General features: G+C 48.6%; 1 protein-coding gene across 2 annotated transcripts in view; it reads left to right on the top strand.

The window, feature by feature from the left end:
- Positions 1 to 23306, top strand: part of LOC101079091 (SLIT-ROBO Rho GTPase-activating protein 3) — a 30769-nt gene extending 7463 nt beyond the window's left edge. The window contains exons 2-22 of one of the 2 annotated variants that reach the window (XM_029826481.1): positions 2189 to 2384; positions 5987 to 6149; positions 7806 to 7868; positions 9853 to 10038; positions 10645 to 10773; positions 11986 to 12207; positions 12276 to 12377; positions 13009 to 13206; positions 13286 to 13370; positions 14857 to 14884; positions 15670 to 15700; positions 15908 to 15968; positions 16569 to 16646; positions 16731 to 16865; positions 17242 to 17347; positions 18137 to 18364; positions 18531 to 18604; positions 19514 to 19694; positions 19782 to 19931; positions 20024 to 20336; positions 20500 to 23306. In XM_029826481.1, the coding sequence (XP_029682341.1) occupies positions 2189 to 2384; positions 5987 to 6149; positions 7806 to 7868; positions 9853 to 10038; positions 10645 to 10773; positions 11986 to 12207; positions 12276 to 12377; positions 13009 to 13206; positions 13286 to 13370; positions 14857 to 14884; positions 15670 to 15700; positions 15908 to 15968; positions 16569 to 16646; positions 16731 to 16865; positions 17242 to 17347; positions 18137 to 18364; positions 18531 to 18604; positions 19514 to 19694; positions 19782 to 19931; positions 20024 to 20336; positions 20500 to 20946 (3176 nt within the window). In that variant the 3' untranslated portion in view covers positions 20947 to 23306. Of the gene's footprint in view, positions 1 to 2188; positions 2385 to 5986; positions 6150 to 7805; positions 7869 to 9852; positions 10039 to 10644; positions 10774 to 11985; positions 12208 to 12275; positions 12378 to 13008; positions 13207 to 13285; positions 13371 to 14856; positions 14885 to 15245; positions 15349 to 15669; positions 15701 to 15907; positions 15969 to 16568; positions 16647 to 16730; positions 16866 to 17241; positions 17348 to 18136; positions 18365 to 18530; positions 18605 to 19513; positions 19695 to 19781; positions 19932 to 20023; positions 20337 to 20499 lie in introns of both variants that reach the window. The other variant, XM_003973241.3, reaches the window with a different exon arrangement.
- Positions 23307 to 24972: the final 1666 nt, after the last annotated feature.

Here is a 24972-nt window from a genome sequence, read left to right as displayed (position 1 = left end):
AACATTTTGGGTTGCCGACCCCTGGACTAGATGTAACCTGGCTCACTGATGCTCATTAGCATTTGTTTTTAAGCCGAGCAGAGCCACAGCAGAGCTGCAGAAACTGGGGCGTCTGTGTTTCCACCCGTTTCTGTAACATACCAGATCATGTCAGGGAGGTGGGGGAGCTCTCGCATGCAGAGCGAGTCAGATCTTTATTTTTGAACCGATGGTTGACGTCGTCGTCGCCCGTCGCTAATCACAAAAAAGACACTGACGGATGATTTACTCCTTCTCGGGCTTCCACAGACAGGGATCATCCTTCTCAAAGACTCAACCACAGAGGGGTCCTCTACTTTGAGTCAGCCACAGCCAAAGGAACCACCGGTATAGCTGGGAATGTTTAGTGAAGAATTCCCCACTTCATGGTTTCTCAAAGGGAAGGGCACACTTCTGGTGCGTGTGACCTATTTTCCCTAATGCTGTCAAACTGCAGATGGTGGTTGCCTTTCCCTCTTTTTTCTCAAATAAAAACCTCTTTTCTAAAGAGCTCCGAGCACATCAGCGTCATACTTTCCTGGGGCATTTCTCTTGGCACACCTGCTTTGGCACTGTTGTCCTTCAACATGAATAAAGTATTCATCAAACCAAATTACTGACAGGGAATCCTTTTTGACAGGATGGATGAGCTCCAGTTTAGGGTTCCCACTAACAACAGAGCTTTAAAAGCCCTCCCAGCTGGCAGGGGGAGAGGGAGGCCCCTGGATAAAGGAACCGGCTGGGATAATGGTTAACCACAGATTGAAGCACGCCGCTCGGGGCCGAGGCCAAGCGGCACGACATCACAGCAGAGAAAAGGCTCGCCCGTGTAGCATCATCACTTAAAACGGCATTGAGAAGCCATGAATGTATCCACAAAGAGGGTTTGGCCGGTTGTGTTACACCCTCAACAATTCAGTCATTATGTCCACATCTGTCCTGTCGTGGCTCAGATGGGAGTAAAGTCCAACCTTTGTACTCATTGCCTTGCTTTAGATCTCACGGTGAGTCACGCTGTAGCGCGCAGTTGTTACAAATCTGCTCGTTTTACATTTCAAAACTTAAAAAGGTGGCAGAGTTCTTCAGCCGAGCTCTCTGGTCGTGATTTTGGGAAGTTTTCTTCCTCTTAAAGAGGGATTTCACTCATCCTGTTTACTGTAGCTCCACAACCAGACGGAGTTTCTGTTCTGCAAAAGACATTTTTCTGCAATTTTCTTTGTTCTGGAGCCGAGGTGCCATTACTGCTGATGACAGCACTGCAACTGGCAACCGGATCTCTGTTCCGCTGCAGCCCGACAGAGACAGATTTCTCTGGAACTGTAACCTTCCACATACTTTCTGTCCGCCCGGCGGCCTGACGAAGCTTCGTGTCTCAGAAACTTGCTGTTAGCTACGGCTTCCGAGGCCTTTAACGGTTTTTCACACTGTGTTGTGAGGAAACTGCGCAGAAGTGCAGAAACACTTTGATGATTGAGTTTTACATGTACAGAGACTTTAAATGGATAAATAAATGAGCAAACAAGCAGTGGTTGGCATAGCAAGGCGGGTTCTAGTTCAGGTCCAGTGTTGGTCTTTCAGAACTTTCTCTGCGATGGATGGATGGATGGATGGATGGATGGATGGATGGATGGATGGATGGATGGATGGATGGATGGGTGGATGGATGGATGGGTGGGTGGATGGATGGATGGATGGATGGATGGATGGATGGATGGATGGATGGGTGGATGGATGGATGGAGGGGTGGATGGATGGATGGGTGGATGGATGGGTGGGTGGATGGATGGATGGAGGGGTGGATGGATGGATGGGTGGATGGATGGGTGGGTGGATGGATGGATGGATGGATGGATGGAGGGGTGGATGGATGGATGGATGGATGGATGGATGGGTGGGTGGATGGATGGATGGATGGATGGATGGATGGATGGATGGATGGATGGATGATGGGTGGATGGATGGATAGATGGGTGGGATGGATGGATGGATGGGTGGATGGATGGATGGATGGATGGATGGATGGATGGATGGATGGATGGATGGATGGATGGATGGATGGATGGATCTGTCTCTGTCTGCCAACGCACAGCCTTTAAATCCTTTCCTTGCTAAGTAGCGTGACTGCGTTCTGAAACATTTTACCCATTTCTGTGTCTGTTTCGGTGGTCAGAGATCCGCAACCAGCTGGTGGAGCAGTTCAAATGCCTGGAGCAACAGTCCGAGTCCCGGATCCAGCTGTTGCAGGACCTGCAGGAGTTCTTCCGCCGCAAAGCCGAGATCGAACTGGAGTACTCCCGCAGCTTAGAGAAGCTGGCAGAGAGGTTTTCCTCCAAGATCCGCAGCTCCAGGGAACACCAGCAGTTCAAGTGAGTTTATCGTGCAGCGTTTCAAGGGCTCATTTACAGTTTGAAGTCAAGCTCATAAATAAGAGCATCATGGCCGATGTATCATTGTTCCGCTTTTCTGTTGTGACATTTGAGTAATATCGTTGGTTTAACAAAGAAATTGATCGTTGAGGCACAGCTGTGAGAGGTTTCAGTGTCTCCCCACGATAAAGAACTGCTGCATTTAAATGTAATAAGCTGTTAAAAAAGAAGAAGAAAGAAGTTCCTCATTGTAATGGGATGAAGTGACATTAGAGTGGGGAAGTGTGAGCGGGTGCTTCTGCTGCTCACTGGCACAAAGGATGTAACGTCATGTAACACTCATTTTGAAAGTCTCTTGACCTCCACGGCCAGATTTAAACAGCTGATTCCACCTTCGTTTTGTTCTGTGCTCCGAGGACCTTTGATTGGGTTTGAACTGAATCCCTTAACAAGCGTTGGCCACTCTGCGGTCACCTTCTCTGTGTTGCCGCTGACGCCTCCTGTGCCCTTTCCTTTTCCCTTTACGGTAAAATATGTAAAACCCGGTGCTTTAAAAGGAACCCTTGCACAAATGGGACCTGTTCTTGCTGACTTTCATCGAAACAGCCGTGGAGTAAAGTCACCGTGACTGAATCACCGCCCGCCGCCGTGCCAGCGAAGCCTCTCCAGGCAGATTTATTAGCGGGCCGAACGCCACAGAGATTTACAGCCACTGCAGCACACGGGGCAGTTTTTTTTTAACTGTATGCTCATTTGCCACAGCGATGGGACGAGAGGTTACCCAGACGTCTCTCCCTGCATGTGGGATGAAGCAGGCTGAGCTGATTGAATGAGAGAGGAACCCTATCAGCGTTTAACATGAGAAAGCTTTATAATATACGCGTCACATTAGCCCACATCAGTGCTGTCATGCGTGTGGCACGGCTCCATTAGAGGGACCTCACATGCACGGCTGATGTGAATAAGCTGTCTGGGAAAGATAAGGGTAGCCGAATCAGTTCGTGTTGATGCTGTAGATGGGGAGGCGATGGAGGGGGTCGATATCTTCACAAGGACACATTTACTATTGTTGAACGTGGATCCGTCCATTGAGACGCAGACTATTGCAAGGACGGGTTTATTAAGGCCGATGTGGAAATGCTAAAAGTTTCCTGCTCGTACCAGACACTTAACTGTGCAGACCGGAGGACGGAAGTGTTGATAGATGAAACCGTGTCGGCAAAAGCTTGATTTGCTGAAAGACAGCAGCCCTTATCAGCTTGACAAGTCCAGCTGGTGGGAGTCAGAATGTAGATTAGAATATCAATAGATTATCTGGTTCGCAGTTTGTTTTTCAAATCTTTTTGCTCTTAATTGACACTGAACTGCCTGAGTGTGTGTGTGTGTGTGTGTGTGGGTGTGTGTGTATGTGTGTGTGTGTGTGTGTGTGTGTGCGTGCGTGCAGCTGTACTATATATTATCAAATGTTGGCAGCGTGTCCTCTCATCAGAAGAGGAATAGGAAATATTCTAAATCATGTGCAAATTAGCCTCCTAAGATACTGAAGCCTCACTCAAAAACGGGGTCAGACTTGAATGGCAGCGCGAGCGGCGTGCGCCCACGTACGCCTGGTTGGCTCCAGCTCCTTTTCTTAGTGTATTCATTGATAATCAGCAGGCTGGCACGTGGCGTTGTGGTGGTGGGGTGGGGGGGATTAAAGAGCCAAGTCCACGCTTTGATAGATACACACTTTCTTTTGAAAATCCTGGCAGGGAAATCAGGGTGATGAGGCGGCGGCGGCTTCTCAGACCGATGGTCGTTGCAGCTTCTCCTCAGTTTCCCCACATTGCTGTTATATTCTCCACATGCAGCATTAACCTAGCATTAACCCTGCCCTCTAATCTCAGATTATGATGCACACCGGTGTGTGCACAGCGCTCCCTGCCATACTAATATTCTGCCTATTAACACCAAATCAGAGCAATACAAGCCCTCCCGTAATGAAATGCCACTAAATTAACTGGCAAAAAGGCTAATTACTGAGATTTTATGGTAAATTATGGAGATGGTGAAGACCACAGCAGATGGAACCTTTTCCGTGTGTGTGTGTTGCAGCTGATCTTTTGTGACAAATCTACCTAGATTTTAAGTGTTGTTGTGGTTGTTTGTTTGTTTTTTTAATTAAAGCCATATCAGTTTCATAAAACAAGTACAGGAACAGAGTTTATAACTGGCTAGCAAACAACACCCAATCAAAGGTGTTGCATGCCTTGTGATCTGTTAACAGCAGGCAGTTCAGCCTGTTAAAATGCTTGTGGTCGGCTTTTTAATCAAAGATTTCATGTAGAGCCAACGCAATCGGGACTCACTGTCAGCCAACTGCAGAACAACGTCTCCAGTGTTGGAACCGACACCTCTCCCAATAGTGTTTTGTGATCCTGTTTCAATTATAGTTGTAAACTGGGAATTGGGATAAGTTTTCCTGTAATTGGCTGGTGGGAACTGGTTAATTTATAGACATGAAGAATGAGATAATAATAACGGTAAAAGCCAATCAGAGGCGTAGGAGGGTGGGTCTTTACCACTTCAGAGACGGGGCGACCGCTGGGTTCTGCTAAGGCTGCTAAAGAGCTTTTCCTCCTGGGTGGGGGCAGCTGACTCAGTGGGTGGGCACAGAGCCCCGGTGAATGACCCCGCCATACGGACCTGCTCATAATGCTTTTATTTTCTATGTAATTTAATGATAAGGTCAAAACAGTAAACAGAAACAGCACATATTTATGTCTGTGGGCACGTTAGCATTTAAATGACTAATGGTGAGTCAGGAGGAACAGACCGTCTCACTGATGGAGAACAGAGTCGATATTCGGTTCGCGGTTCCAATTATAGAAATGTGTCTTTTCTCTGATGACATTTTGAAATTGAAAAATCGATGAGCAGTTTAATTACTGTAGTTGTTCTCGATAACAAGACTAAAATATGGCAAGGCCTGATAGCTCCCATTTTCTCGATTCTCCCCGACCTCCGTTCCCGTGTTGAGATTGATTTTCTTTTCGGAGTAGCTCAGGATAAAATCAGCCGGTCAACTCCTGAGATGAGTGGCCCGGTAATAACCGCAGAGGTGAAGTTTGCTTCGCGTGACGTGCTATTTAACACCGTGCGCGGATGTCGCTGCCGCTGCCTGATGCGTTCAAGGACGCAGGGAAGGAATAATGGATCAAATGTATTAGATGTGATGACCATTATGCCCACTCTGGAAAAGGGGGCCCCTTTGATCTTGGCTCATCTCATCTTTGGCTCCATGCTGAAACCTCATCCCCCACCCTGCTCTGGCTGCCCCACCGCCTCATTTTCCTTGCTCTCTCTTTGTCTCCTCTCTGGGGCTGATTGATTAATGCTCAGATAGCATCCAGATGAGTGTGTGTATGCGCCCGCACGTGTCCGTGTGTATGCGTGTGCACTTCAGGCTCTCATTTGTTAGGAGAGGCAGTTTGCAGCATCACAACAAAGATTCTGGTCAGCAGCACCTTAAACAAATGTAAATATGAAGTCTTTTGTCTCCTGCTTGGAAAATATTCTTCCCCACTTCTTCTTTCCTCATGTTTTTTTCTTATGTTCCTCAGGAAAGACCAACACCTGCTGTCCTCTGTAAACTGCTGGTATCTGGTGCTGACCCAGGCGAGGCGGGAGAGCCGGGACCACGCCACCCTCGGCGACATCTACACCAACAATGTCATTGTACGCCTGGCGCAAATCGGCGAGGACGTCATCCGCCTCTTTAAGAAGGTCAGCAAGATCACCTTTCTCCTCCATTACTGAGGAGAAGATGGAGGATAGACCTCAAAAGAGCTCCACATTCACAACGTAATGTTGACTGTAGAACTGCTCACGTGTGAGTTTGTGGGGGCGGAAGGTGTGGAGTAGAGTTTGGCCTCCAGAAGAGTCTCACAGCTCTGGCTAAGGTAAAGCTGAGACTCCAGAGCCTGAGACTGGTCCAACACCCTGCAGCCCTGATGATTGGCTGACTGTCAGCACATAGCAGAGATGACTGAGGTCTTATCCAAACACCAGGACCTATTTTCACCTTGCAGGTCTTCCTGTAGGTGAACCATACTCTGTGTGTTCGTGTGTGTGTGTTCTTGTACTTGCTGCATATTGAGTACCAAAATATGCATTCTACAACATACATTGAAGGGTTCTGAGGGTTAAGACATGGGTTTTAAGGTGGGTGTTAGAATTAGGATAAGGTGAGGGGTTCAGGTTAGACATTTAGCTGTGATGATTTGGGTGTGGAGCCGTGGAATGCATGTCTATAAATGTCTTCACAAAGGTAGAAGGACTAGGGTGTGTGTGTTGGGGCTATAAACAGATGCATTCCTCTGCACTTGTGGAGCTTACTTCATATTTCAGGTTTCGGCTGCTCTGACTGTTGGGACACGATGAAGCTCTTTACATTATTACATGTAAATGAAGCAGAGTCAAAGCGGCATCAACTGCCCGTAAAATCACCATTGTGTTGCAGCGGTTTGCACTGTTGCACAACAGAATCGACACCCTCTGTTCTTGTGGTTGTGTAGGTGTGATTGCAAGTGTGCGAACGTTCAGTCCGGCGGCTTTGTCACACACCATCCATTAGCACCCCCCCCCCCCCCCCCCCCCCCCCGTCACCCCGCAAAGGTTAAGAACTGAAACGCAACTGATGACTGAAGACGCAGAAATTGGTTCACCATCATGAAACACGCCATCATCAGTTTAGTTGAACTTGTCTTTAGATTTGGAGAATATATTTATTACAGGGTTGTTTTGTTTTTTACTCAGGGGAAATAAAGTCTGTAAATATTTCAGAATATATATTCCTACTTCTTACACTGCGTTGCATCATTGAACGCTCACCCTGGCTCTCACATCGGAGCCACTGATGCACGCGGACGCCGTTCACCAGCTGGAGGATCCTCATTTCCCACATTCAGCTGGCTGCTCGATCAGGGCATAATTCCCGTTCTCCAGATAGGGAGAAAGCGTTAATACAACAGACTCCAGCTTTGTTTTAAGGGTAATTCGACGCCAAGCGGACGCCTCGGTGTTCTCTTTATTTGATTTTGCTCCTTCCCCACCTGCCAGACACACGTTTGCATCTGTTCTGTCATCATTAGCAGCACATTTTAGAGTGACATCATGGCCGCGGCTTCAACAACAGTAAAAAAGATGGCTGCTCCTCCATATTTTCATCGTGGTGGTGTTTCATTCACTCAAGTATGTACAGAAGTGTGATCCGTCAGAGCAACGGTGTCAGTACCACCTCACTGGCGCGGTTAAAGCTCTGCTCTCTGAATCTTCAGCCCGGGAGAAGAACTTTGATGTGATGCGACGTGGAAAAATATGTGTGAAGGACCCAGTTTGCCGGTTATCTGCCTTCTCACGCTCTGTGTCTTTGTGTTGTAGAGTAAGGAAATCGGGATCCAGATGCACGAGGAGCTGGTGAAAGTCACAAACGAGCTGTACACTGTAAGTACCACGGATCGCTCCTCCACACCTCGTCTCAGCAACGCTCGTCAATGTGTAAATTCACAGATCAAATCACAGATAACGGCCTTTATATACTGTCTGAGTACTACACCAGGAGGAATAGCTCTTGTATGAAGGGGCTCTACTGCCCCAAAGTGGACTTCCTGTCTGACTGGAACCAACAAGAGACTCATCTGAGCAATCTGATAGCAACGGGCAGAGCTGGCACGCCTCCCCGCTGGAGCCATCTGTACAACTGGGCGCTGAATTAAAGCAGAGTCACCTAGAGAAAATGAGAATCACAAGTGTATCCGCTGAAAACCTCACCCACATGTCCACACCTCTGAAAAACAGGCCCTCAAATGCAACCTAGGATCCCCACGTTTACGGAGCAGCGTAGTGGATTTAGCGTTAAACGAGAGACCGAGCGGCGTTGCCACGTGCTGGACTCATCAGCTTTGTTCCCATTTCGTTGGCAGAAGCATCTGTCTGGCTGACGGCGTCTCATTCAAATGTTGACATGTAATCTTGTTCTGAATAAATATGTGCTGAGGATCATGGGAGCTGAAATGCCAAAGCTCACATGGAAACAATGTAACGCCCTTTTGGGGTCTGGTCTTTTCCTGAAGCCAGCACACAATCAAACCGGGAGCTCACGGGATGAATTTGGGTCAATCACAAGTTGCCATGGCCCCCCTGTTTGGGATTGAGATGCATATGTTCTATATATGTTCTTCTGCTGCGACTGTTGCCTCCGAGTTGTCAGTGAGAGTTCAGCAGGACCTGCGAGCCTGTTGCCTGGCGCTAATCTCCTAATGTTATTACACTGCTGCAGGAGTATTAGTTTTAGCCACGTATCTCTGAGCGAGATTCCGTTTTGCTGTCACCGAACCCTTTAATTTCCTGCTACACTGGCTTAATATCCCCACCAGGATCAATGAAGCTTCGGCTTATCTTATCAGTGGGATCCACCACCCTGTCTGAGGTCTGCTCTTCAGTCTCATACGTTCGTTTGCCAATATCAAAACTTCACAGCTGTTGTCCTAAAAGTCCAAATTAATAACGGAACGTTAATAACTGAACTCCTGGAACAAAACAACGTTGGGCCTCTTTCAACGTCATTCCGTATCACATGAATAAATCATCATGTTCTGGATTACCTGCGCCCGCATGCAGCAGAGGTCAGCAGTCGGGGTCAAACCCGACAAATTGAGGTTAGTCACATGCGTGAAAGTCTGGCTGAGAAGTGAAACCGCCGGGTCAGTGTCGGGTTTCTGTCATAACTTCAGACTCCCCGATCCGGATCTGGTGGTAAAATTCCCGAGGCTGTTGACAGAAGATTCGGCCGAGTCTGCCGAGCTCATTCGTGCTAACTCGCTTGTGTCATTAGCCGCAGGTAAGCGTTAGCTTTGCTCTACTGAAAATGAGTAGATTTCATTCTGCACGTTTGGACCTCGCTGCTGGAGGCATTTGCACGCAAGTGCCAGTAACGAGACGCAAGTGGCCATTCCTCGCAGACCTGAGATGTCCCAAAACACGCTGATAAGAGGAACTCATAAGTCCACAAGCGCTATAGATGACTGTTTACTGTAAGCGGACTGTCTGACGTCTCGAGGTGTTCGAGTTTAAATTTGAAATCCTGCAGCTGTTTGAGGACGAAGCTCACATCTGGACGCCGTTTTAACAAGGCTTTTTAAAGGACGGGCTTCCGAGGGGAGAGCCTTCCTCCACGGGCATGTGGCATGAATTAAGCCGGAGTCACGACGGTTCTTTTTCGTCTGGAAAGGTTTTTCTGTCCTCGCAGCCTGGAGGGGGGGCACAGTGATGAGAGGTCACAGCGGAATTGACATGATGCAATTAATGCAGTGGCCCGCTGTTTCCATCCATCAGACCGCCATTAAAGGGCAGATCAATGGTGGCCTTGGATGTTCTGAGCGTTTTTTACCCGGTTACTCCTTCATCTGTTACCGTCTCTGTGGGTCAGGTGATGAAGACATACCACATGTACCACACCGAGAGCATCAGCGCAGAGAGCAAGCTGAAGGACGCCGAGAAGCAGGAGGAGAAGCAGTTCAGCAAGTCCGGAGACCTCAACGTCAACCTGCTGCGTCACGACGACCGCCAGCCGAGGCGAGGCTTCGTCAGAAAAATCGAGAAGATGAAAGAGAAGGTGAGGTCCAGCGTCGGCGTTCACTCTCCTTTAGTCCTCGTTGGCATGGCGACCCGGGTGATGTTCACGAATATCGGCTCCTCAGAACAGAACCGTCTGTAAACGGTTGTATTTGTTGGATTTACTGGAGCGAGCGGAGCAGACAGCTCTGTAATCTCAGGAGACTCTCACGACCATATTGCGGGCTGTCAGCCATATCAGCACTCAGCAAACACCCAAATTCGCATGATTTGCCAGCGGCGTGAACGTGGGCGCCTCTGAAGCGGCGCCGTGCTTTAGGTGCTTCCATGCGTTTCTGATTCCGAAGCTTCTAAACGAAACGCCTCCATCTGCGAGCTGAGCAAAACCTCTGCCAATAAGAATGGAGCAGAAATTCGGTCGCACTTTCCCCCCGTCCGGTGTTGCGAAGGCAGGGAGCCAGTTTGCTGCCAGTTTTCTGTTCCCGGTAAAGCAAGAAGACTGAAACAGGGTCTTAATACACGCTGAGGGACACAAGATCTGATGGACAGGAATGGTCCTCTCTGGGGCCCACTCCCCCAGGTTCGCTCGGTCATCTTCCATGGTTCCAAACCTCATCTTTACCGTGTCCCCCTTCCCCCCCTCCAGAGACAGGCCAAGTATTCGGAGAATAAGCTGAAGTGCACGAAAGCCCGGAACGACTACCTGTTGAACCTGGCGGCGACCAACGCAGTGGTGGCGAAGTACTACATTCACGACGTCTCTGATATGATCGATGTGAGTATGCCCCCCCCCCACCTTGGTTTGCAGTCACCAGTTTAGGATTGTTCCTCATGGCCGATGCTGCGTTCGCAATCCGTCCCCCCCCCCCCCATCAAACAGCCTCTGTATTTAAACTGAATGCTTTCGTGTCATCCCGACTCCTGTAATGTCAGAGCACAACGGCGTCCCTCTGCACATCAGGCCAAACCAGATGTTTACACTAAGGAAGGGGGGGGGGGGGTCAGCTCAGCTCTGACAGAATATATCTGTCAGCGTAACTGAAACATGATGTGAGTTGATTTTACAACTGCGTCTGATGGATGGATGGGTCAGTAAATGTCAGAGGGATAAAACATTAAAACCAAAAGTGAAGTTTATAGTGTGGATTAGATCATAAATTACAGCGCGCTCCGCAAACATGTCCTCCGGGCTGCTGCGCCACAAAAACCTCGCAAGTTTAAGAGAGTTATCCTGAACCGCTCCCATCGCAGCTTCTGCTCCTCCAAATATGAATCCCTCTAGAAACGTGCGTGGTGGTTCCCTTCAGGCTTTGGTGTATTTAGCCACTTTGAGTGCTGCTCTGAGGCCTGTGCGCCAGAGTGGAGCGACAGCTAAAGAGTGTTAAAGAGCATTTACTCAGTGAGTCGCAGAGCTGCCGGCTGCCTCCGGGTCCCTTTGAACCGCTTCGCCACCGTCTTCTATCTAATTAGGTTCCTTCATACAGCTCTGTGTGATAAGGCACTGTAATTATCCCTCGCATCCTACCGTGCAAGCTCCCGTAAATCTGCGAACACTACATTTAGTTTTGAAAAGGTAAGCTGTGTCAGGGAGTGAACTGGGATCTACTTTGGAAAAGTAGCCTCAACGCGACGGAAATCGTGTACGGACGTCGTGCGAGCTAATCAGATTAAAGCGCAGTTCCTTCAGCTGAATCTGATGCTCCATTAGAACTGGATTGTTAGCAAGGCAAACGCCGCCACTGTTTCGAGGAAAGCAATCATATTTTAATAATGTAATACACAACAGATGTTGCACAGCATTCTAGTAGGGCCATGTGAGTCGGCGAACACTGTTTCACAGCGGAGCTTGAATGTTTATCAGCGTGTTGGCGCTTTACAAGCTTTTGTTGTGCGGTGAACTCAGCAGCAGGAATCTGAAACCACCGAGCGAACGTTTCATTTAAAAAGCATCCTTTGTTTTTTTTGGAAAAAAAAAAAATCCTCCCAGTGTTGCGACATGGGCTACCACGCTAGCTTAGCGCGCACCTTCAGGACGTACCTGTCGGCAGAGTACAACTTAGAGACGTCACGCCACGAGGGACTGGATATCATAGAGAACGCCGTGGACAACCTGGACTCCCGCAACGACAAACACAAGATCATGGATATGCATAACCAGGTGTTCTGCCCTCCGATGCGATTTGATTACCTGCCGCACATGGGGGACGAGGTGAGGAACCTGGATATTTGTGTCTTTTCTGTTCTCGTCCATCGGTTCTTACCCACGTGTCCCCTCAGGTGTGCCAGGTTAGCGCCCAGCAGCCGGTCCAGACCGAGCTCCTGATGCGCTACCACCAGCTGCAGTCTCGCTTGGCCACGCTAAAGATCGAGAACGAGGAGGTAAGGATTGATGATGCCCGGCGTCCGGCCCCCTCCCCGCCATAAAATACAGACGGCTCTGTCTCATTTTCCCCAGAGCCGGGAGGAGGGCCACATCACCATCTGTTCTCATTGCAATTACCCCAAACGTGACCCTTCTCTGCGGGAGCCAGGAATATATTTACACTGTCACAATGCCAATATTTCCCTTTAAAGGAGGAAATTAGTCTAAAGAAGGAACTTTCTCATTAGGGGACACAAATGGAGGTGGTAATAAACAGGACCCGTTAAAATCATCGGTGCCAGTGTCTCGGGCTGCCTCCCGTGCCTGGAGGAAAATGTACGAGCCGCACCATCGCTGGAAATTAGACATATCAATCTCAGCGCCAGACAAAGAGCCTCTGTTTGGAATTTCACAGACAATATGTCTTTCTGAGGTTATTGCTGCGTTCATGCCGGAGTGACACTCAAATGCTGTTTGGTGTCATTTCCAGTGTGATAAATGCTCATTTCCTTTTACAAATTCCGTTTCTCTGTGAGGGTTTCCTGCAGTAAAGCCCTCATTCCTGCCCTTGAAGATGCCGATACTTCCATTTATCAAGCCCCGTTTTGAAACAAAATGTGAATAAGATGTCGTTTGTCATGGGTACAGGTGAGGAAGACCTTGGATGCCACCATGCAGACGCTGCAGGACATGCTGACGGTGGAGGACTTTGACGTATCGGATGCCTTCCAACACAGCCGCTCCACCGAGTCCATTAAATCCGTGGCCTCCGAGTCGTACATGAGCAAACTGAATGTCGCCAAGAGGAGGTCGAACCAACAGGAGACGGAAACCTTCTACTTCTCGGCGAGTCGCGTTTGATCATTTTCACTTCACCAAAACAAGCTATGCTAATGCTAATTTGTTTGGCTCGTTTTCTTCATAGAAATTCAAGGAGTACCTGAACGGCAGCAACCTCATTATTAAGCTGCAGGCCAAGCATGATTTATTGAAACAGACGCTGGGTGAAGGTGAGCTGTCTTTTCTCTTCGGTGAGCCACGGTTATGACTTGCAGATTCCCATTTCAGTGCTGCAAAATCGATACCTCCTGGGTCAAAGGGCGCAGTTCTTATCTAATAAGCAGCCAGACTAACTCATGTAAGGGAAATGCCAAAGATAGATGTGTGTGTGTGTGTGTGTGTGTGGGTGTGTGTGTGTGTGTGTGTGTGTCGGGAAGGGGGTCGCTCAAACGGAAATGTGCCCCAACAAAGCAGAACGCCTCCACTTTTGTACCCATTAGGTAAGAATTACTTTTCAGAACCGACTCAAAGCTAAAGTAAGGCTAGCAGGCTTGTGTGGACATTGCCCCCCCCCCCCACCCCCGGTACTACCAGGGTTCCCTTGTCACCTCAGCCATGAACCTTTTATGCCTCAATCAATCAGCAGCCACAGATGCAGCCCCGTCTCTGCAGCTGCTGCACTGCAGCTTTGGCTAATAAAAATGGCCGTTCATCAGGCACAGGCAGCTGAGGCCTTCATCCCTTTTCATGTGCATATTTTGATTATTACATGTTTGAGAAATGATTTTGCATGCGGACCTGTGCCGGGTCTTTAGGGTTTCCCTGGCCACTCTGCAGTCCCGCACACACTGTCATTACCATGCTATCGGTCTGATTATATGTTAATGGCGGAGCAGCTGAGAGAGCGAGAGCGCAGCATATGGCGTCTCCAGGTACCACCCATGTTTAAATTATTCAGGTGATCAATCACGGTTGCATCGCACTCATTAGCTCGTTACTCTGACACGCGGGCACAGCGCGTCTGCGTCCGCGGCCCATCGCGAGGGCGTCCGAGGGAGCGCGATGATGCTGGCGAGTGCCACATGGTGTTTACATCTTGCCGCATGTATTAATAAAAATGAAATGCCAGACAAGATGGTCCCGTGACGCCTGCCAGCTCTTGTTTTCCTTGTTTTTTGTTTGTTTTTTTTCATTTTTTTTTTTTAGGAAAAAGTCAATGTGATCTTTTTTAGCTGTCAGTCACACATCTGGAAAATGTGCTGCTGTGTCCTCACGTGAACGCTCCATAGATCTCATCCCATCTGGCCAAATAATGTGAAGAGTATCGTGAGTATCGCACCGAGGGTGCGTGTGAGCGCCGTTCTTTAAAAATAAACTGCTCTGTGCGCTGACGTTGCTGAGAGCCCACAACAAAAGACTCAGTGAACCAGGAGACATCACACAGTGTCCCCACTGATGGACCCCTCCCTCCCCACCAGGACAGACCCCCACAGCTGCCACCCCCCCAGTCTTCGGCCTCTCCGAGTCCCTCGAGGATTGAGCAGGGTCGTTCAATGGTTTTGTCAAATGAATGGAGTTAGCGGCGCCGCTCGCCGCTCCGTCTGTGGCCGTGTTGTCTCTCATTAAAGCCCCTCTGTGATGGAGGACATTGGGGTCCGTATAATGAGCACCACAAAGATAACGCGTTCCCTCTTGTGCTCTGTTTGTTCTCCGCAGGGGAACGGGCCGAGTGTGGAACGACAAGGTATGGTGTCCTTTGAGAATCCTGAGTTTGGTACAATTTTTTAAAATAGGATTAAACAGTGTGTCACAGGTGTCATGTTATTATTATTACTGTTATTGTTATTGTTGTTATTATTAGTATTTGCTGTTAGAAAGTTAGAAATGGCTCTCATGTCTAATACACACGAGACTCTTCCTGTATAATCTGTTGACACATGTTCTGATTGGTTCAGGAGAGCGACCACCTCCAACCATCTCCAAAACCCTCCCACTGAAATTGGCCTTTTCTCGTCACATCGATGCTTGTTTTGCCCCTCGAGCTTTGGTTGATCAGTTCCTACAGTTATACCATGCGTTTCTTCCCTTTGTCCACCGTTTCCCAGGCCCCCCTCCCTCCCCCCTAAACCACAGAAAATGCGGAAGCCTAGACCCCGCTCCATGTATAACCATAGGCTGTTTAACGGCAACATGGAGAACTTCATCCAGGTACCCAGGCTGGTGGTGATGGCGTATATATCTCTCTCTCTCGCTCTCTCTCGCCCGTTTCAACTCTCCCCCCCCCCCCAACTACTAATTAAAGTGGTCTCGTTTAACCTTTAATCTCTCTCCTGCGTAGCCTGGCTCCGCTGATGCTGCTGCAGTGGGTCTGCTCCGTCCCCCGCTGCATCCAACCCTCCACTGCGCCTCTGTAGCTTCCCTTTTGCCCAGCCCCCGTGCGTCGCCTTTGCTCGCGCCTCCTCAACTCCTCTAACTTTTTGCTTCTCTTTCTCCCTCCGCTGCTTCGTGGCTTGCTGCTTTCTATCCCAGAGGAAGACGTAATGCCCGTACCCGCATCCAGGTACCTCTGTAGTTGAAGCGTATGAAAGTGTTTCAACTCTCAAAATGGGACAAATGCACATGTATTCAGTGGGTTTGATTTATAAGTGTATACAGGGTATCTGGATGCATCTTGGCCTGAAGTCCCCTCTCCTTAAAAGACAAATTTGTGCCTTAAATACCTTCTGGGTGTTACCTTTATTCCACTTTTGTGTTTTTTCCCCCCCAGGATTCCGGGCAGCCCATTCCACTTGTTGTTGAAAGCTGTGTCAGATACATCAACCTGTACGGTAGGTCTGAGTGAAAGGTCCCGAAAACTCCATCAGTTGCCCGTAGAAACGACAGCGGCCGTTGCGCAAAGCAATCTGTTTTCCACAAATAGCCTGGGGCGCGTGCAGGCCGCCCTGCTCCCTGGTCTACCCCGGCTCTGAGGCGCTCGGCCGCCCGCAGTCATTTGACAACCTCATTAAACTGATCACACACAGAGAGTTTTCAAAGTCCCGTTGGTCATTGTTTGGTCAGTTCAAATCCCCCCCAAACACACACACACACACACACACACACACACACGCTCTTTGTAGCTCCTCCCTGTCTGCCGTCACATCTGTCTTCAGCTCGTTGCTGTAGCCTGCAGGCCTCTCTCGCGGATCTGGACCTAATGAAACTCCAGAAAACTGATTAGGAGCGCTCTAACTGAAACCACATGCTGCGGCCTCGCAGAGGGGCCCTCTCGCAGGAAAAAAAAAGAGCATCTCCCTTTTATTACTAGATTACATTTCCTGCAATGTGCTATGTGTTTTCAGCCGGCCCATTTGGAACCGGCTTGGCCGTATGGCGATCATGGCGGCCGTGGCCCTGAACGCCTGAACGTCTGTCTGTTTTTCCTTCAGGCCTGCAGCAGCAGGGCATTTTCCGCGTGCCGGGATCGCAGGTGGAAGTCAACGACATTAAAAACTCATTTGAGAGAGGTGAGTCCGACGCCGCCGCCGTCCTGCTTTTGAGGAGAAGCCAAGTTTTCGTCACGCCGATGGTCGATTCTGACTGTTCCTCAGGCGAAGATCCTCTGATCGACGATCAGAACGAGCACGACATCAACTCGGTGGCCGGGGTGCTCAAGCTCTACTTCAGGGGCCTGGAGAACCCCCTCTTCCCAAAGGAGTGTTTCCTGGATTTCATCTCCACCATCAGTGAGTCACAGGCAGCAAAAATAATCCAAAAGCGCCACGGCGCTGGGATTCTGGGAGAGAAAACACACCTTGCGCATTGTTAAATATTCCGCTTCTCCTGATGTGGAAACACATACAAGAGCAGCACATGGAAGCCATCACAGGCTCACTGAGGCCTTTTACCAGTAAGTGGGGGCTGCGTTACGTTGCTGCGCAGCTTCACCACAGAATTATTCCCCTGCTGTTTCTACAGTAATGGTCTGATCACTTCAAGTGCCTCCCGGGTCTGGGGAGACACAGAGGGGGGGCGTCCCCCGTCAAACAGCACCACACTATATGTTCTTGTGTCGGCTCGGTGTGAATCTGTCGACACACCCCGCCCTCCTCTGTGTTTCAGAGCTGGAGTCTGGCGCCGAGCGGGCACATCACATCCAGCAAATCGTGGCGACCCTACCTCACACCGTCATCATCGTCATGAGATACCTATTCGCATTCCTCAACCAGTGAGTTGCCCCCCCCCCCCCCCCCCCCCTATTCTTACGGGGTAATGCAGTTATCTCCATGAAGCAGATGTCGCAGCGATCCGTTTGCTGGCTTTCCCTTTAACGGCAGTTCTTAAATCCCGTCACTGCAGGATGCCTTTTCCGGGGGGGGGGGTGACTAATGTGCAAGGACTCATTGTCAGCTACTTTTGCACTCTTGAAGCGTTACATTATCAAGAGTGTTATTTTTGATGATGTAGGAACAAAAAGCCGTTTGTGCTGTTTTGGTTGACTTGTGCTTTTGGGTAGAAATCTGTTTACACCGCGGGGTCCAGCCTCTTGTTTAGTGCACGCCGTCCATCTGGTGGACCTGCCTTCTTCTGCCCTTGATGATACTTATGCAGCATATGTAAGGAGAATGTAGCCTGTGTCAGTTTATTTCCTATATGTTTAGTCTTTTTATGGAGTCTTACGTATATTTTTATTTACCGTTTTACCTTTTGACTGCCCTAAATCCGTCCGTCCATCCGTCCGTCCGTCCGTCCGTCTCTGTGCTGATAGGGTTTCCTGTCATTTCAAGCAATGATGCTGGAGCAGTAAATGCTTGAGGGAGGAAATGCCACCCAAAATATTTCCTTGTTAAATAAACATAAACTTGTTTTCCAGCCTCCTCAGCATAAATACACTGTTTAATGTGGTACTCAAATCCATTTCTTCTCCAGGCAACTCACAATGCGAATGCAATTATTAATATTCCCATTTCTACCTGAAATCAATAAAATCTTCCCTCCCTCTTCTTCCCGTCACCAGTCTCTCCCAGTATAGTGATGAAAACATGATGGATTCCTACAATTTGGCGATCTGCTTCGGTCCGACCTTGATGCCCATCCCGGATGGCCAGGATCCGGTAGCGTGCCAGGCGCACGTGAATGAGGTCATCAAGACCATCATCGTCCACAACGAAGTTATTTTCCCCAGTCAGCGGGAGCTGGACGGCCCAGTCTATGAGAAGTGCATGACTGGGGGGGAGGAGTACTGGTGAGTGAGAGTAAACCAGGAGCGTACGGATGTGGGGGGGGTGGGAAGGGAGCCTAATGTGCACAGTTATGATCGATAACCTGTTCAAGGATTTTATTAATAAAACAAACCTGACAACACACAAAGTCGACACATCGCTGGTTTTTATGGCCTGTTTGCCCGACAGCGACAGCCCCCACAGTGAACCGGGAACCATCGATGAGGCTGACAACGGAACAGAAACACACACCAGCGATGAAGGTCAGTGCATCAAATGAAGCTTCCTTTTCACAAAGGGTGCTTATTTTACTGCTGTTTGTCTGCACTCACCGCTGTCACTCACAACATATACTTGTTTTTTTTCTTGTTCGACATCATGCTAGATGTCACCTTTTGCTACCCCCCAGTGGGGACTTTTTTTTTACCCTGCCTCACTGTCTTCGTCTAATGAGAGCAGCGACGTGACCTGTTGACCTCTCTGTCTGTGTGCACCAGCCAATGAGGGGGCAGGGGCGACCCCCGTCTTCCTCCGTACTGCAGCGCGCACACGTGGACGACTGCCCATAATGGGGTTATGTGATGAGGCGATGACATCATCGTCATAATCATTTACATGCTCCGACCTTCTGAAGCGGTGAACGAAGTCCGTGAGGTGTTTTTAGTCCTGTAAACAGTGCTGGCATGCAACACTGCAGCGTTGATCGGCGTGTGTGTGTGGTGCTCCCCCCCCCCCCCCACACACACACACACACTCTATGCTCTTTCTCTTTGTTCAGTTTTTAGTCAGTAATCCTCCCAGGACTTCATCCTTTGTGCTGTATTTCCCCAGCTCTCTGCACGCCTTTGAATGCAGAACTGGGCCAGCTATCAAAGCCTAAACACACACATGATGCACAGAAAAGCATCTGAAGTTGGTGTGGGTTTAGAGTCAGTGAGCAGGTGATGACGTCTCTACAGGCTGTTACTAGCTCAGACTGTTCGTCTGTGGCAGCGTCGGTCATATAAAGTTACAGGTTCTGCCCTTTAAGTGCTTTAATCGGGTCTCATGACCCCTGTTGCCCGGTGAAATGCTCTGCAGACTAGAGAATTTCATTTTTATTTAAGACACAGCGATGATTTGTGTTGTTGGGTATCTGAATGAGCTGACCTGGTTCTGAAACATCCTTCCAGAGGTTGAGCAGATCGAGGCCATTGCCAAATTCGACTACGTGGGCCGCACGCCCAGGGAGCTCTCTTTTAAGAAGGGAGCCTCTCTACTCCTGTATCACCGTGCGTCCGAGGACTGGTGGGAGGGACGCCACAACGGCGTGGACGGCCTGATCCCTCATCAGTACATCGTCGTCCAGGACCTGTGAGTAGCTACAAATGCCTTCGGTCCGAGACTTTCAGACGAAGCTGATTGAGCGTTATGTGCCGTGCTGACCACCTGTTCCACCAGGGACGACGCCTTCTCCGACAACCTCAGCCAGAAGGCAGACAGCGAAGCGAGTAGCGGACCACTGCTCGATGAAAAGGGCTCCTTTAAAAATGATGCCCCCTCCCCATGTGAACACGCGCCTGAATTCAGTTTTGGAGGTGTCATGGGGAGGCGAGTACACTCAGAATTGTCTTTTCTTTTCTCCCATTGATAAACTTCTGTTCTTTCATCGTCCTGCTGCTTTGATCTAATCCCAACCCCAGGGTGAGGTTACGGTCCGACGGAGCCGCTGTCCCTCGACGACAGAGTGGCACGGAGACCCACAGCCCCACCAGAGTGACTGACACGCCCCCACGGGCCGCAGCTTGTCCCAGCAGCCCTCACAAGATGTCCCTCAGCAAGACCCGGATGGAAAGCCCAGAAAAGAGGCGCCTGGGTACCTTCGGCAGCGCAGGAAGCATCTACCCGGACAGAAAGGCCTATCCCGAGGGACATCCTCTCAGGCCAGTGACGGGGGCCACTCGCCACAGCAGCCTGGGAGACCAGAAATCCCTGGAGGCCGAGGCTCTTGCTGAGGTATACATGAGAATTCCACGGCTGTGTGGTGGTTTGCTGCCCTCAGCACCAGAACCCAAACATCAGTCTGGAGCTAAAAAGGCAGATGAGGAATATTTTATGTTGACATTGGAGAGAAATGGTTGAGTTGTTAACTTTATCTGTTTTGTCTGATTTCTGCCAGGACATAGAGAAGACGATGTCCACGGCCCTTCACGAGCTGCGTGAGCTGGAGCGGCAGAACACCGTAAAACAGGCCCCCGACGTGGTTTTGGACACTCTCGAGCCCATGAAGAACCCCGTCAGTTCCGAGCCCGGCAGTCCGCTCCACACCATCATGATCCGGGACCCGGACGCGGCCATGCGCCGCAGCAACAGCTCCACCTCCGAGATGATGACCACCTTCAAACCGGCCCTTTCTGCCCGGGTGGCTGGTTCTCAGCTGCGGCCCCCTCCCATGAGACCGGTGCGTCCTCCGTCCGGCCAGCACCGATCCAGCAGCTCCAGCTCTTCGGGCGTCGGCAGCCCCGTGGTGACTCCGACTGACAAGATGTTCCCGAGTAACAGTACAGCCGGAGGTCCCAGCGTGAATACGTCCGGCGATGCTGGCGATAAGTCGGGCACCATGTAGCGAAGGCTCAAACTCTCCCCAGACGTCAGAGAATCGGGAGGAAGTGGCGGCTGATGTGCGGAAGGCAGACGCCGGCATTTTCACCCCCATTCTCCGACTGACTGGATTCACGCGATCAGGAAGCTCTAGAAAGCGAGCCGGCAGCGTGTTTCCATGGCGACGGCGGCTGCAGAGCCCGGTAGGATAAAGCTCGGCCCTCTCCGAAATTTGATTGATGTGTAGAAAACGCGCACAAAGACGTTTCCGTTTTACCTCACTTGCAACCGGCGGCAGAGGAAGCAATAGTCGCACGGATTTCAGTTTCCTAGCCAGCACACCCGGTCCGGTCCCTCCTGCCGACGGGTAGGAAACACCTCATCTGGACGGGCGTAAATTCAGGCTAATGCACCGTGACCGTCCACTGGGGTCACTGGCCAACATACTTGAAGATAGCATTTTTTCCCCTGTCTTTACAGTTATAAAGAGGATATTTAGCAACGAAGCATCTTGGTGACAATGAATCTGCATGTTTGGTTTCGAGAAAATACCAGAAATGTTCTCAACATTTCAAGTGTGACAGAGGTGGAATGATGACTTTTTGAAAAGAGCATCAAATTGCATTTTAGTTACAAGGTAAAAAGTATTATACTCCAGTCTGCCGGGAATTCTTGGCATGGATATATTAAAAGTCATTCTGGCATGTTGATGGCTTATGACGTTTCAGTTCAGGTCCTCCACATCACACACAGCTGAACTCTGGGCTGTTTCCTGACACTCTCTATAGAAGATGTACTGACAAATGTAGAAAACCGGTGGTAAACCTGTACATAGTAATATAGTATAGGTGGGTAATTTCTGTGTGTTTATCTTGGATAGCCTAAAAAAAGAGGGGAGAAAAAGCTCGTAGTGGGGATCTCCATCTTACGAAGATCTTCGTCGCTTCGGAAAAGTGCAAATGTTATAACTGGCTGTGAAAACAAGGGACTTTAAATCTTGTATTGTCTGTTTGTGTTGTAGACAGATGGCAAAACTGAGAAAATGTCTGTAATGTTTATCACACCTCAGCGTTTTGCAAGCATTTGGTCAAAATATTAGCATATACTTCTTCATTTTGTCATTATTTTATTCATTTTTGGTGGTTTTCATCTTTAAAATGTGACAGGCAGAGGAGCTTGAGGTGCTGTGGGGATAAATTACAGGTACCTCTTGTTCCCCCAAAGAGTTCCCTGCATTTCTGCGCTGTAATGTCTCATTCCTATTCTGGGGCAGTTAAACAATGGCTGTGGTAAAATTGCACAAATCAAATCAATAGTGAGGGGTTTTTTTTGTTTATATTTGTCTTAGGAAACTGGCCTCATCATTTACAGGGAATGTGAAGCCACTTGTTGCAGTTGCTTAAATAAAAATGGTAAAACAAACAAAAAAAAAGCATGTGACTGGGCTTTAGTAACTATTTCTGGATTCTGGTGCATTCCACAGTAAGACATGCTGTGACTTTGAAAAGGAAAAGTCTTTTTACAACCAGATCGGTTATTTATCAGTCATTGATTGATGTTCCGAATGCGACTGACTGGAAATTTCGCGCAGTACACGCGCGCCCTCTGCTGGCAGCCACCTACCATTGCTTCCCACCGTGCGTGATTGTGCGTGATCCTTAAACTCATCGTCCTATCGATTTGTGTGGCCTGGTCCACCTGCTGAAAACATATAAATATAACGAAACAGCATCATACTTTCTTGGGGGTCAAATGAAGAAAGCACATTTAAAAAAGTTAAAACAATCGTTATATTTAACTAGACTGTTGTTTTTGCTTTATTTATAAACAGTTGTTTAAGTGAAGCAGAACATGTTTGTGCCTTTGGAGCACGACTTCGATTTTTATTGGACTTTTATATTTACTTTTTTAAGCTTTGAATTGTTTGCTGTAGTTATTCTAAACCTTTTTGACCATTCTTTTCTGTTCCTTCATGTCATATAAGGACATTCCTGTCATCGATTAAACTGAATATATATGACTTTTATCTCTTTCTTTTTTTTTTTGTTATATCCTGTGTGAATTGCCTGTGCTGTGGTTGAGCCGTGAATTATTCGCTCCCCCCTTTTTCCTTCCCTCTCGGAGCCCAGTGTGATGCTCCTAAATGGACGTTTTCTTTTCTCGAATGTGCGATAAAGTTCTGTCTCGACTGACCTTTAGAGCCCAAAACATGCGTGACGGCCATGTTCTGGACCTCTGGGGTGTCACTTCCTGTATCGGTTGTCCGATGAGGCTGTTTGTGTGTCTGACTGGTTGAACCCATGTGATGTAATGTGCCCAACTCCACTGATTGGATGTCAAAACTTCCTGCATCCAAATAAAACCATCAATGTTCTGTGAGCTGAAGCAGTGAGTGAGTTTTTTTTTTTAAACAGTGTAAAAAAAAAAACAACCCTCTAAATAGTCATGTTATATTAAGCTGTAACTGAGATTTTATTCATGTTTAACGTGTAGAATTTGGCAAACTTTCTCCATGTGACACATTCTGGTTTGCGGTGTTCGGTCGCAGGACAGAATTTTAGCCTAAAGAAGTTCCTCGGCTGTTCTCCAGAAGAACCACAGAGACCAGCGGCAGCCACAAAAGCTTCCTGCCAGCTCTGATGTTTCCCGTGTTGATGGCTTCACTCTGTACAGGAAGTCCCTCAAACGCTGACATCCTGTTTGTGTTCCTCCTGATGTCCATTCTGCGTGCCTGCGGTTGGAGTCGCTGCAGCGCGGCGCTCGAGAAATTGAAGCGACTCAGCTGAACTCGATAACATTGATCTCGGCGTGAAACGGTGCTCCTGCTGTCAGCACAGTGCAAAGGAAACATCACATGTGTGCAGTGTGAGCTGCATGGCCATGATAACAACCCTCTAACATACTCAAATTATCTCCTTGAACTCTACGAATGTAAATTACAACCGCATGTGGCCTGTTTGTAGTTACTTGAGTGGCCACAGGATGGAGGGACCTCAGCAAACAGTGTTTGACTTGTGTAGTTGCCACATAGATTTCTTAAGCAATTGTGTGCTGTCATAAGGCCAATAAAGGGAGGCTGAGATGATTAAATCTCCATCTGAAATTAGATTTCTGCCCTGTTGATTGGAGAACATTACACCAGAAGAATGAACAATTGACAGGGCCAATTCAAAGATGCAACTATGTTATTTATATGTATTTATCCGTTGCTTTTCCCTCACAACAGAGAGTAAATGTAATACAGCAAGTAAATAACATTGACAAACTCTGGCTTCAGAGGACGCTTAAAAAGACGCCGCAGAATTAAGCTCAAGACCGCCCCCTTGTGGTCAGAACTATAGTGGGGTCTTAAACCCAATCCTGCAACGACAAATCCAGCCGGGTTTTCTGTCCCATCATGTAGAGCCCCGCTTTCACCTGGGACCAGATACCAGGTGGTCGTCTTTGTTTTTGAAGATGCACTTTTCAACCTGATTTAAAAAACTATCCTTATTGTTATTTTCTTTTTCTATGGTCTTTCGGAATGCGCCCCGACTCTTCACTGTTTGACACTTGGATTCCAGCCCAGGCTTATCTATCTTGAGTTTTCATGGTGTTTCTTCAGGAGTTCCCTTTCCTCCCAGTCTAAAAACAACCATATTAGACTGATTGGAGTCTTCCATAATAACCGTAGCTGCTATGCACTGCTATGTGTTCTGGAGGACTAAACAATGACCAGATAAAACAAACAGGGAAAAAAAAATCACTGATACTGGCAGGTAGAATAAAACAAATCTAAAGTTTCTTTCTTTGGCAAGAATCTGATTTATGCCTTTAGAATGAGGGTTGCTTCATCACAGAAAAAGACGTTCCAGCTGGTTTGAAATACACCCTGCTGGCCATAATTTGACTCAAAGTGCTGCAAAATGTGGACGGCTTCTTGCATGAACCTTTCACCCGATGCTCTCAGCCGGGCTTCATCAAAGTAATTAATGCTGAAGCATTTACCCTCTTGAGTTAAAGCCCCTGGAGAGCACACGGGAGAGCTGTGGATCATTCAATTTCCTGATCA

This window comes from Takifugu rubripes, chromosome 19 (genome assembly GCF_901000725.2).
Source record: "Takifugu rubripes chromosome 19, fTakRub1.2, whole genome shotgun sequence".
Classification (NCBI taxonomy): Eukaryota; Metazoa; Chordata; class Actinopteri; order Tetraodontiformes; family Tetraodontidae; genus Takifugu; species Takifugu rubripes.
The sequence above is the reverse complement of the archived record's forward strand: the minus strand, read 5'-3'. Positions and strand labels throughout refer to the sequence as shown.